At 37.6% G+C, this 12,694-nt stretch overlaps 1 protein-coding gene across 1 annotated transcript in view; it reads right to left on the reverse strand.

Moving 5' to 3' along the window:
* Nucleotides 1-2,594: 2,594 nt before the first annotated feature.
* The window catches only part of CNTN1 (contactin 1), a 232,191-nt gene continuing 222,091 nt past the window's right edge, over nucleotides 2,595-12,694 (reverse strand). The window contains exon 24 of the mRNA XM_051795425.1: nucleotides 2,595-5,172. Within this exon, the coding sequence (XP_051651385.1) occupies nucleotides 5,093-5,172 (80 nt within the window). The 3' untranslated portion in view covers nucleotides 2,595-5,092. The remainder of the gene's footprint in view (nucleotides 5,173-12,694) is intronic.

A 12,694-nucleotide genomic window follows, 5' to 3' on the forward strand; every position in this document is an offset into this window, starting at 1 on the left:
GTCACCACCCCCTGGGGTTTTACCATTTTATAACTGCAGGGGGAAAAACTGTTTCCCCCCACCACAACCCGCAGAAAGATATCACTTATTTTTTCATATTTATCCTAAGAAATTGTCAGAGAACACTAGGCCAATGAAAAATTATTAGTTAGTGTTATTGTCTACTTTGGTTGAACACCAGGTATCTACTGGGCCTCCGCCCAGTCCCTCCAGAGAGGAGGGGAGGGGGGAAGGGGAAAAAGAAGGGAAAAAAACCTACAGAATTGAAGCTGCTAAGAAAGGGTATTTATATTTACACAAAGAGGGAAATGCTATAAACACCATACACACAGAGAAGAACTAAAAATAAAGATACTTCCCCACAACCAATGGTCTTCTCTCCCAAAGGAACTGCCCAACCGCTCTGCTCCGCTCTGCTCAGCTACCCAGAAGAGAAGGGGCCACTTGCTTCCTTCCTCTCTATTTTATATCTGAGCTGACATAACATAGTATGGAATATACCTTATTGGTAGAATACACATCAAATGATCTATCCTACTTCTGTTTCCTTCTCAGGAAAGAGAACAAACAAACCCATTACCGTTAGTAATACTAGGAATATGGAAATCAGACACCACCATTTTCTACAAATACCCAGGAAAAGGGAAATGCTTAAAATACTGATCATATATTTGTAATTTCAGAAGAGGATCTTCTCGATGCAAGCTCTCACACTGTAGTTTTACAAATGTTCTCATGAGATTTTTTTTCATCTTGTGTTTACTTGCATATTTATAGGTCATAAATGGAGTTGACTTCCTATGAGTTTTGATTTTGTCAATTCTCAATAGACATCACAGCTTCTGGCATAACATCAACATTATCGTAGTTTACATACAATTATTCTCACAGTAGGTTCAAGTTAATTAATTCCTGAGAAGCTAATATTGTCAACAAGACTTTGATTTTTAATGATATCATTAGAAAGAATCTTTTTATTTTTCTGTTTGTTATTTCTCCAGTGGTATATTTCACAGTACTAACTCCTTCACTTCAGTTGCCCTGAGTTTCATCTGTGCCAGGATGGTACAAACTCAACTTTTATTGAGCAAACATCCCACAGGATTTAACTTTTGGTATAATAAGGTTCAAGTATGCCACTGATAATTATAAGTTTTCCAGCATTTCAAGATCTTGAATAAAAAAAATAAGTATGTTGGTTGCCTTAGGGCACACAGTCTGCCTCAGCTTCCCTTTACAACCCTAGGGAGGTAGCCAGTCACCCATGTGGTGTCCCACCTAACTTCATCAATGAGCACAGCTCTCCAAGATAAGCCCTGCATGGATGAACAGAGGTGAGGGTGATCAGCCTGTCTCAGGGCTAAATGGCTCACTGAAGCCTGCCTGGCTGGCTTCCCATACATGGTATTGGTAATGGGAGGTACCTGAGTTCAGGTGGAGTAAATATGGCCATGGCATGTAAATCCTTTATTGATGAAAATATTGTCATGAAACATAAAGCCAAACTTAGGTATATTCCTCCTGTTCTGCTATGCTCTATGGAAATACCCATTTTAGTTTACGTTTGCTGGAAGGCTGAGTGCGGGGAGAGCACTGACCAGAAGTCACCAGGTTATCACATTGCAGCAAAGACATTCTGGAAGATGCAAAGTAGGGAAATAAACCGTGTTAACTGAGTTCATGCTCTCTGTGACCCCGTGTTCCTGATAGATTGCTCAGTACTTTTAGCACTTTCTAGCTTCTAATCAGTACTGATTAGAAAAAGACCAGGTCAGCAATTATGTTGTTCCTATATAAAAAAAATCATGTTTTCCTACCTCCTAGAATCAATAAACCCAAAAGCAAAAGATGGTAGAAAAGTTAATGACAAATTAATCACGTCTGGAAGAAATGGAGAGGGGTGCACAAGGAGCTGGGAAGGGACAGCCAGGACAACTGACCCCAAACTGACCAAAAGGATATCCCATATGACATCATGCTCAGTATATAAAGTTGGGAGAAGATGAAGGAAGTGGGGAACATTCAGAGAGATGGCATTTCTCTTTCCCAGTCACCATTACCCATGATGGAACCCTGCTTTCCTGGGTACACCTGCCTGCCCATGGGAAGTGGTGAATGAATCCCTTGTTTGTTTTGCTTGTGTGTATGGCTTTTGCTTTTCTTGTTTAAACTGTTTTTATCTCAATCCACGAAGTTTCTCAGTTTGACTCTTTGGATTCCCCCATCACTCACTATTAGGGAGTGAGCAAACGGCTGTGTGAGACTTTGTTGCTGGTTGGGGTTAAACTACAACATTTGTCTACTGGAGTAAAAAAAAATACCTGAAAAAATACTCTGCTTGGTTATCTTTTGCTTCCAAAAATGCAAGAAAGCTCTCAGAATCTTCTGTGTTACTGATGTTAGGAAATCTTTCTATCTATGTCACCTATAATCAAAGCAAAACAGCCATAGAAGCTCTTAAACTCTAGCAAAATTCACAAGAAGGCAGGGCAGGGATACACAGGACTTCATTCCATCCACACCTATTCTGTCACAGATGACCACATCACTGTTAGGAAATTAGAAAGCTCCAATTCAAAAGACAGCTATTGTACTTTGAGTAACATTAATACATTTATTTAATTGTAATTTACTTTTCATTCATAAAAAGGACAAAGCACAGTCCTGCTCTACTCATTTGGAAAAAAAAAAAAGATAAAAAGTAACTAAAAAACCAGTTCAATATTCATCAGTATCAAATAATAGTAATATCAATTTTCCTGAAATATAAAGAAACAACAAATATGTCTATCTATATAAACTTTAATTAAGAACTTTGCATTTTAAAGCAGATGATACACTAGTTAGTTTGTCTTGACAACAATTTGAAACTGAAGGTCCCAGTCAAATTCACACAATTATGTGAAACAGAAAAATCTCCAACTATCTGATCAGTATGTGACACCTACCTCATCTGTGTTGCTGATTTAATAAAAAGAAGTGGCTTTCCTTTCCAGGTCATTTCCATGCAAAAATGAAACAGTTTTGCTTCTTACACCATGTATTAGAAAAGTAAAAGGCAATCATGCATTTGGCAAAAGATTTAGTTGTGGCTGTAGATTATACAAAAATGAGTCATACTGCAAAAAAACAAAACCAAATGAAACACCATAAACCACATTTTTTTTACAGAAGGCTTACAGCATATTAGTTTCTTATGTATGAAGACAGCTCATTTCTCTTTCAAATAATTATACAATTTATGAAACTCAGTAGTGTTTGACACTTTGACATTCCTTTATAGGGAAGTTATCACTTTCACACATTTAAAAAATTTTCATCTTGTAACAAATAGTTAAAATTAAACTAAAACAGTATTATTGATATTTCTTAATGAAGACTCTACGCTTTTACATGTAAATATATAGTACAAAATTATACAAATAAAAGAAAGGGGTGTAAATTATTAATAGATCTATCCTTGCTTCATGTAAATATTATTATTACAGACCCCTACAGTATCAGTTCTAAAAAGATAAAATCTATTTCTAAGTAGCTAGCAAGGTTGTGCTAATAAAATATGATTCAAAGCTTATAATTCTTGAAGCATCAGACATTGCACTATTACTTGAGCCAGCTGATTCAATATCATGGTGTTTCTTCACCATTCACACTCAAACTAATTCCCATCATACCATGGAAAATGAAAGGAATGTGCATTTCTTTAGCAACTTAAAAAAACCCAAACAAACCAACAAAGAAACCCAACAGTGAAACACTCTAGACACAGTCAGAACAAAAACATTCTCTATCTCTAAGAGTTCCCATTTTGCAAAGGCCATAGTAAACATTTAGCTTTGACTAACAGTTGGGATCTGACTTTCACGTACTAACACACAGTTGGATTGTTCAGTACTCTATGAAATAGAGAAATGGTCTCAGAACTTTAAAACTCTTATTTACAACACTATGAACATTAGAATAATATCAAGTTCTTGAAAAAGCATATAGTTCTCCCAAATGTACGCCTTCAATACAGGAAGGTAACACCTGGCGTCTGCAGCATAAAAATGTAAATATAATAATTTTTTTACTGTGCTACTCTGTTTCTGCCATTTATTGTATATCTTTTTCTTTTTTATATTTTAAATCTTTTCACTTTAAAAAATAACATATGTTTCCTACCATTTCATGGTCCACTTGGCTGATCTTAGCATGGACTCCATCTCCAAACTCATAAGTGTTATATTGCTACCTTAATAACAATAGAAGTAATAGGACTAAATAAAAACAAATACATTACGCTGCTTCCCTGAAAGCTGACATTTGACTCCTCAAATCAGCAACAATGACCATAATAGATTTTGTCAATTGAATTCTTTTAAGAAAAGAATATGGTAAAACTCGTGTCAGTGAAGTGCAGGTAAATTCCTTTAAGCTGAGCATGCTATTCATGTCTCGGGTATTCTGAACATATTTAAAATAAAAAAACCTTATCACTGACTTTTATTTCAACTCCTTCCAGTTCTATCCAATAGCCTCAAGAAATACACCTCTAAATAATGAAATGTTTTTGCTTTGACTGTCTCTCTAAAAACCAGTAATCCCAATAAATGATGACGGGGCCATTCAAAAATATGCAGTACACAAAACATATAGGATAGTACAGACAGACGTAGTACTCTTACATTTATCACATACAATCAACATTTCAATCTCTATTATATTTCACAATTTGTTATTCAAGTTAAAGCACCTACGTATGGTGATTTTACTTTCACTGTACAGCCTATGTTATTGGGTTTTAACACTGTAACTTGCCCCATTGGACCAAATCATGCAACTGTCACAGATCAGCATAAGTGTTTTTTATAAGGCATATTGGAACAAGTTAAAAATATTTCTTAGCCGTTCAAAAGTTGATTTACTTCATGAAGGAGTTCCTGGATGCCTCAGTCCTCTTAAAGTTCATAGGAAATTGGTAGGGTAATTCATTTTAAAGTGTAATTTTTTTGGCTTAGGATGGTGCCACAGGAATCAAAAAGAGTCGCAGTCCTCATCTTCAAAGGGAGTCCTTTGTGTTAGGCAGAGGACGAGATAAATCCAGCTACATTCAGAATCCTGAGCAGGCAAGGACACCCAGGGCAGGCACCACCAGGACCAGGAGCAGAGTCGGTACTCCAACAGCGGCACCTGTGCATCGAACAGATAACAACACGGTATTGGTCTTACTTCAGCACTACTCACAGTGGGGGAAATAATCCTGGATGTGAGCAAGTCCACAAGGTATAGAGGCTGGAAAGCCAGCTGGAAAGCCCCTACCTGTACGGATAATCTGAAACAGACAAGGAGACTTGCTACAATACAGAGAAGGACCCACTCTTTTGTTCTGCAAGAGCTGTTTATGCAGTGTGTTTATACAATAAACAAGGCCATTCAGTGTACATCAGTGTATTTTGATTTGGCGAGTCCAACAAGCCAGGAGGTTATTATAGCAGAATGTAAAAGGTCAAAATAAATATTTTAGCATGTTAAAACAAAATTAATGGGTTCTTTGAAATGTGATGAAGCAAAGAGACATCTTTGGAAATGTTAATGTTCATATGAAAAGCAATAATCTGAGAGATGTCAAAGAGCCTGGGTCTGTTTGTTTACCTGACAGATTACAAAGTCCAGATGGCTGACTTCTACCAGTGTGGCATTTACATCTGTTAAAGTCACAAGGGTCTTTCTTAAACAAATATTTTAAGACAGAAAATATTAATCTAAGGCTTACAAACTTTACATGACTCACTCTGGCAAACAAGCATAAGAACTGCTGTTGTTAAGTGGCTTGTGTTGCCATGGTTCAGCTCCTGGTTAAAAGGCATCTATATGAAAAAATAACAAAGCCAAACTGTGCCTGGCTGTCAGTCTTGGAGACAGGCCAAAGGAGATGGAGAACAGGCTATTCTTTCATTCCAGAGAGGGTTTGTCTATATCAGGATGGTAGATAGGCAGTGGCGAACCCAGCTTACTGCTCATCTTGTCGTTGAACATAAAGAACAAAAATGCCTGTAGCTGGTGGTGACAGTCCTAAGGAGTTGCTGTAACAGTCCCACTGGACAGCTTTCCAGCAAATGCTGAGTGAAGAAAAACCATACTGAAAAGGTAACATACAAACCAAACAGCACAGATTTCAGCAGGCAGCCCTGTTTTACCTAATGACAATTTTCAAGTGTTCTTTCATAGAATTAGGTCCCAAAACAGCAGTCACATTTTCTTTCAGATCTCTTGCAAGAACAACTAAAGCACATCATCTGGTCCAGCATCATGTAGGCTCCTAGAAAGACAGATCTGTAGGTTTTCCATGTCTGACTGAGAAGTTTCAGCATCTTTCAGGTTAAATAAAGAGCTTAATTCTTAATTTCGTGTCTATCTTATACCTCCTATTAATAAGGTGCTTTCTTGGTTTTAAGTTAGCTAAACAAGATCCTGAGGTTGAAGAAACATGTGGGTTTCAAGTGAGAATTGTCCAAATAAACATCTGGAGGTTACCTTCAAGTATTTAATTCTTACAGTATTTCCTATCCACAAAAAGGAGAAGGTAAGGAAACCAGATGGAAATGAAATTGATTGATAACCAAAATCAGTGTGTGCTCTCCCTGTCCAAGGAGCAGATGTATGCCCGTATGCTTATGAGGTGACCAAATACCGTACAACAGGATGTGCCTAGAGGTGTTCATATAGACTTATGTACAGCTTGTCCCCTAGGAAATCACCTAACAAAAAGGAGACCGTAAGCCACTTGAATACAGAAGGCCTGACTTGTTTACAGTTGGCTTTCCTTAGTGAATTTAAGTGCTATTAGAAAGGCAGATATGAAAGGCAGCGTCTCCTGACCCATGGGAGAAGCTCTCTGCAGACACCATCAGGGATATATTCAGAAGACAACCTCTAAGACCAAGACAGCTATTTCCCTTTCTGTTTCTACCACAAAAAAAGAAAACAAGTATTTCTACGTGATCCTGGTTTCTCCATTGTCCCACCAGGGACAATCATTATCACAGTCCACATCATATGCCATGAAGCCAGAATTGTAGAGCTTTTCCCACAGAATAATTTCAGCCATACTCCTTTTATTGTCCCCCTTCTTTCTATGTTCACCACCCTATTCCTCCTGACTCTGGTCCTCTCTCAAACCAAGTCTTTCTGCTGCTCCATGCTCTTTCCTGTCCCCTATTCCCACCTATTTCCAATCTTTTTCTCTTTCTTCTGATGTCTCAAAATTCATCTCTGTACCCATTGCCACCCTTTCTCCTACTGCTGTAGATGCTTTCCGAAGTCAAGATTTCTACCGAAGTCCTTTGCGGTATCCAAGCACTCAGAAAAACCAAATGAGAATCCTACTAATCCTTTCTCATCAGCTCCATTCACCTGTGAAAAGTACATTTCTAAAAATAGTATCTTTTTCCATAGGAAGCAGTATATCCACCTCAGTGAAAGATAAAATAAAGGAAATATTGGAGAATATTGGAAATGCTGCTTTTTAAGTATCCATAAACTGAGGAGTTCTATGCTTAAAATTAACACAAATGTTATGTCCAAATATATTTTCATAAATAACAACTACACATTCTGGCAACTGTGAAAGTACAGCGGTATATTTATCTGCACTTTTTAGTGATTTATGAGGCACATTAACATTTTCTGTAGTTTTTATTCCTAAATATAAGTAGTGGTTTTTAATTAACAAACAGCCATAGGAAAAAAAAATAAGTTTCAGGTTTAAGAATATCCACAGAAAATGTATTCTGTTTTTGTCAGACTAGGATAATGCAGTCAGAAAGACACAAGTAAATATTTTGGATGCTTTTAAGGGAGGAAAATATGAAAAAAAGGTTGCTGAGTGAAGTTGAATGATGAGCAAGTATAAAGAAACTTTTATTTTCCTGTTGCTATTGTACAAAGAGAAAGGAATAATAAACCTTCCCTCTGAGATGTTCTCGCTGGCTCCAGAATTAATAGTTAGCAATTCACCTGATTACAGCAGTTCCTTACAAGGTATAGGCACTGTTGCAGAGATATATTTATCAGCTTTCTGCAATGAAAGCTAATGTGCTGTCTACCCTTAGACAGCACATTAACGGACTATTAGGAGGATAAATGCACATTAAACAGATCATGTCTTCTTTTTTCTCTTGTTAGATTACTGAACCACATGTCAGGATTCATATTTTACTGGAAACACCATTCACCAGTGCATGACAGCCACTACACTCCTGCAGCTCATGAATGGAAGTTCATAAAAGTTTTGCCTGAGAACAGATTATAAAATTTAATTCTGTGCATTAATGAAATTGTGATGTCAGTTTTAACAATTTTTAAAAACTAGAGAAACACCAGATAAAGACTTAATGGATGTGTACAAATAAACATGTGGATGCAAATTAAAACATGAGGACTATTAAGCTCCCTCTGAAGTCTGGCCAGTTATGAACTGGATATATTTAGTGCTTAAAGATTCTTTCTCTCCTCAGTGTTATAATGTCTGATCTCTCCCCTCAACCAGCATCTTGTGGATCCAGTGTGCAAGCAGTTGCAAACTACAGCCATCAAAGTCAAGGTCAAAACCAAATCAGTATCACACCTAACTACCACTCTAACACACCACATGTGAACTTCATATCAAGAGTTCTTTCAAATAAACAATTAAATACACACCTTAAATTTGCGACTTTTTTCCAACAGCCCAAGCAAAAATTGTGAAATCTTGCACATGCTTTACTACTGCCTGGTATACAGTTCCTGCAGTTGGTATTTTTAAGTTTAGGACTAAGCTATCTACAGAAACATATAGTCAGAATGTAGCTTAACATCAAACAAAATTTCTATGGGATGCATACAGTTAACCTAAATTTTTTCCTGTCTCCTCAGGAGCCTTTCTTACAAGTGGTTGTTTATCTGTCTGAGTGAATGAAGAGAACAAATGCTGGATGGGTTTTCCTTCAGCAAGATCTTTATGTATCACAGGAACTCCTGCTAAAGTCCCACTGATCCACAGCTTTCTATTTGTATTTTAAATTCTGCATTGCCATCTCAATCACATAATGTCTAGGATGAAATCTTTTATACTTCTCAAAGGAGATCCTAAATTTTACTGACATCTTGAACAGCATGCAACAGTCTTCCTATTATACTCAAATGAAATTAAATCAATTTAATGCCTAAATGAAACAGGCAATAAAACAAATCAGACTTTGATGTATTTCCCAAGCCTTTGTCACAATTTGTTATGTCATTATTATCTTTAAATGTAACTTATATTTATATAAATATATATGATATTTTATATTATATTTTTGGCCCTTTTCCCAACATCAGTATTTTTTTATACTCCTTTGCAAAAAAAGTTTAAAAGTCTTACTTTCATCAGATCTGTGATCCAGGAAATTAGTTACTGGTCATCTGTGAAGTTATCATATGTGAATAACTTCTCTTTTTCGGTGGGAAAGTGTTTGCTCTGCCAACATATACAAACTACAAGCTATTCCTTAGCTAATCGTGAGATGATCCTGTTGTGGTAAAACTCTTTCTCTGCTTTTGCTGTCAAGAAAGATTGTTGAAGAACTGATTGGTACTAGACGATATCAGTTTTGCTAGTTTCCAGCAACAGAACATCGAGGAGGGGTGTTTACATGATTGTTCTAGTTTGAGGAGAAGTGTGTTTTTAAAGCAAGTATCTCAGCCACCCCCTTTATTGGGATTTATTTTGAACTATGAAGATACCCCGTGCAGGAACCAGAACAGAGGTAGTGCAAAGTAAAACCTGACATGAGCATATCATACGCAGCTGGATCTGCAATGCCACTGCTTCTGTCTACAGATACACTCCTCACATGCTGCTCAGGTAGATGCAGACTGACTATCTAAATGATGCAGTCACTGCAATACATTTTTTCATTATACGTTTAGTAAGAATAAGGAAAAGGGAAAGTTTTCTTTCCAGGACCTGTATTTTATACAATTTATAAAAGATTTAAATTTGTAATGTAAATTCTGTAACTTGCTAAGAAATGAGTCTGTTTGGTGGTACAACCACCCCCATCTCCCTTCTTGGACCACACTATGATCTCAGAAACACTCCTTAGGCCTCAGTTTTGATGAACAGCACCTGGGCTAAGCTCCTCCTGAGCTTATCAGAAACACTGTCTGCTCCCAGGTACTTATGTTGTCTAACGAGCTCCTGTTTTTAAACGAACAGACTTGGAAACTTATAACAACCAAAGTGGAAAAACATTTTTCTTACTGAACTTTCAAAGAAAGTTACCAACCCAAACTGCAACCAGAATGGAAAATTACTATTACTGAAGCCAATGGCCTTGCAATCCCATAAACAGCACTCCTAAGTGAGATCCTTTTGAGCTCTCCTGGACCACAGTGGGCTGTGACCAGCAATCTCCCTCTCAGTGGAACACCTCTTAGAGCCAGCAAACTCAAATTTACTATGCTTGGAGGACCACTGCCAAACACCAACAACAGACCCTGAGCTGACATCCACACTCCCTTCACCTGCTGAGATGATGCAAAGGCATTTGACGTGAGTACTTCACTGAACTCGAAGGGTATTTATTAACAGATATATACCTTCTACATGCTCCTTTAGGTCTGTGTGCATAGAAGTGTGATATGCTGTAGCAAATGTATTATGATGTTGCTCTCTTAGATTCTTAAGTACATTAGATTTGTAATTTTGTTAGGCCTGTGAGTTACTGTTGTACTTATACTAAATATTATAAAATCTTCTGTTAAATTGTTTAAATTAGGCTATCGATTCAGTGCTGCTAAGTTTAAGAGCTGATAAAACCTTTAGGCCTAAACCACTGGTCTAATCTGGGGCTAAGTTTGGCAAGGGGGTACACTTGGAACCTTGTAATGCAACAGGAGGGTCTCCCTTATTTCTTTTTATCCTTACCCTTTCCCAACTCTACCCCTTACCCTTTTTCCATCCCCAGCCTCCATATAGGTCATTATACACTGATTTTAGTTTTAGATTGATTGATTTGAGATTTTAGTCTGATTTTTCTTTGCAGGCTTCAACCATCTAGTAAGGAGAAGAGTGAACCTTGCTGACGAACTTTGTTGCACTTTCACTTTTATATTAAACCTGCTTTTGTCTGTATCTTTGCTGGTGAGTCTTTGACCGACCTAAAACACTCATTCATGACAGTCTGCCTTTGTGCCTGTTTTGCAAAACAGATTTGTTTTTTTCTGAAAGAATGACCAAACTCCTATCCATTTTCCTGTATATAATATTATCGTTTTGGTCCAGGCTCCAAAGACCCACATTCCATCACAGTTGTCTTTTATCTCTCCTTTCTACTTTAAGAAATGTAACTGCAAAGCCTTCTTATATTCTGTTTGTCCTTGCTTCTGCAAAAAAGTAGGCCAACTGAAAAAAAAGAGAAGGGATTTCTGCCTGTTCAATTTCTTGGTTTCTTTATCAACTATTAGGCTTTGTTAGTATCTGTTTCCCAGTGGTTTTTTGTATTTACTCAGGTAGAACACAAAAACAGAAGGGGGGGGGAAGAAAATTTCTTCAGGTTCAATTAAACTGCATAAAAGAAAGATGTGGGTTTGTAGTTCTTTCAACTGGCTTCTAAAAAGAAATTTCTCTTGTCCCAGCTGGAAATATTATCTTCATGAAAACTACTGCAAAAGAAATAGGTAGTTGTGGCAATGGATTTGCCATATGTAGGATGGAAGAAGTCCTGTCAGAGATGGACTAGTGAAGAAAAAGAAGAAAACAGTTCAAATGTTATAGAAACAGAAGGTTTTAATGTGGTTTAAACAGGTTTTAAAATGGCTTTTGCTTTTTCTGCAAAGTCATTGCTCCCTCTTCCTGAAACCCCCTGTGAAGGACTATTGTCTCCCATACAGGAGTGTCCTAGGAAGATGTCCTGAGGTGTTTCTCATTGGTCCTTGTTAACCCCTTGTTAACTTTTTACCTGATTGGTTTTTTCTGTGCCCCTGAACTTGTAATTGGTTCCCTTTTGACCCTCCTAAAAAAGCCTTATAAACCCCTACCCCACAATAAACTTCCTCTTTCGTCCGTCCCTCCCTGGTGGTCTGTGTGATCTCCTTATGGGGTTGCCAGGCCACGTGGCAGGGGGGAAGAGCATTCACCTCCAGGTGATGGGCTGGATCCCAGGGACTGAAGGTTCCCCCTCCAACTAATCCGTCGTAGGTAGTATCAACTGACATGATTCAAATTCTGCTATCCATATTCATGGTAAATGGAAAATAACTGAACTAATTATACTATGCTTATCCTGCATCACTGGCATCATTTGCATCACTGGCATCATTACTAAATCACGGGTCCAACTTTCACTTGTCTAGGAATACCTCTGTTCGTGCACGAGGAAATTTTCCTCATGCCTGTGCCATTAGCCTTTCAAGAAAGGCACATTGGAGTGATTCACAACCCTGTGAATTAATGTTTTTGCAGGAGAGTAGATGTATGGGATGGAAAAAAAGCTGTCTATCCATTTGCCCATGCTTTGTGCTGTGTCATGGTTTGCTGTGCATTTGCGGAACAGCTTTACAACTATTGTAAGAAAAGCGTATTTGAAGTGCTGCTGATGGTCTGAGTGGTTTGTCCACCCCATGGTGTTAGTCTGCCTTCTCCTACTTGAAAATCCAAAACCAAAAAAATGTTTGGTTTTGTTCTAGC

The sequence above is a fragment of the Manacus candei genome, unplaced genomic scaffold, assembly GCF_025592945.1.
Source record: "Manacus candei isolate 608988 ecotype Guabito, Panama unplaced genomic scaffold, ASM2559294v1 h1tg000043l, whole genome shotgun sequence".
Lineage (NCBI taxonomy): Eukaryota > Metazoa > Chordata > Aves > Passeriformes > Pipridae > Manacus > Manacus candei.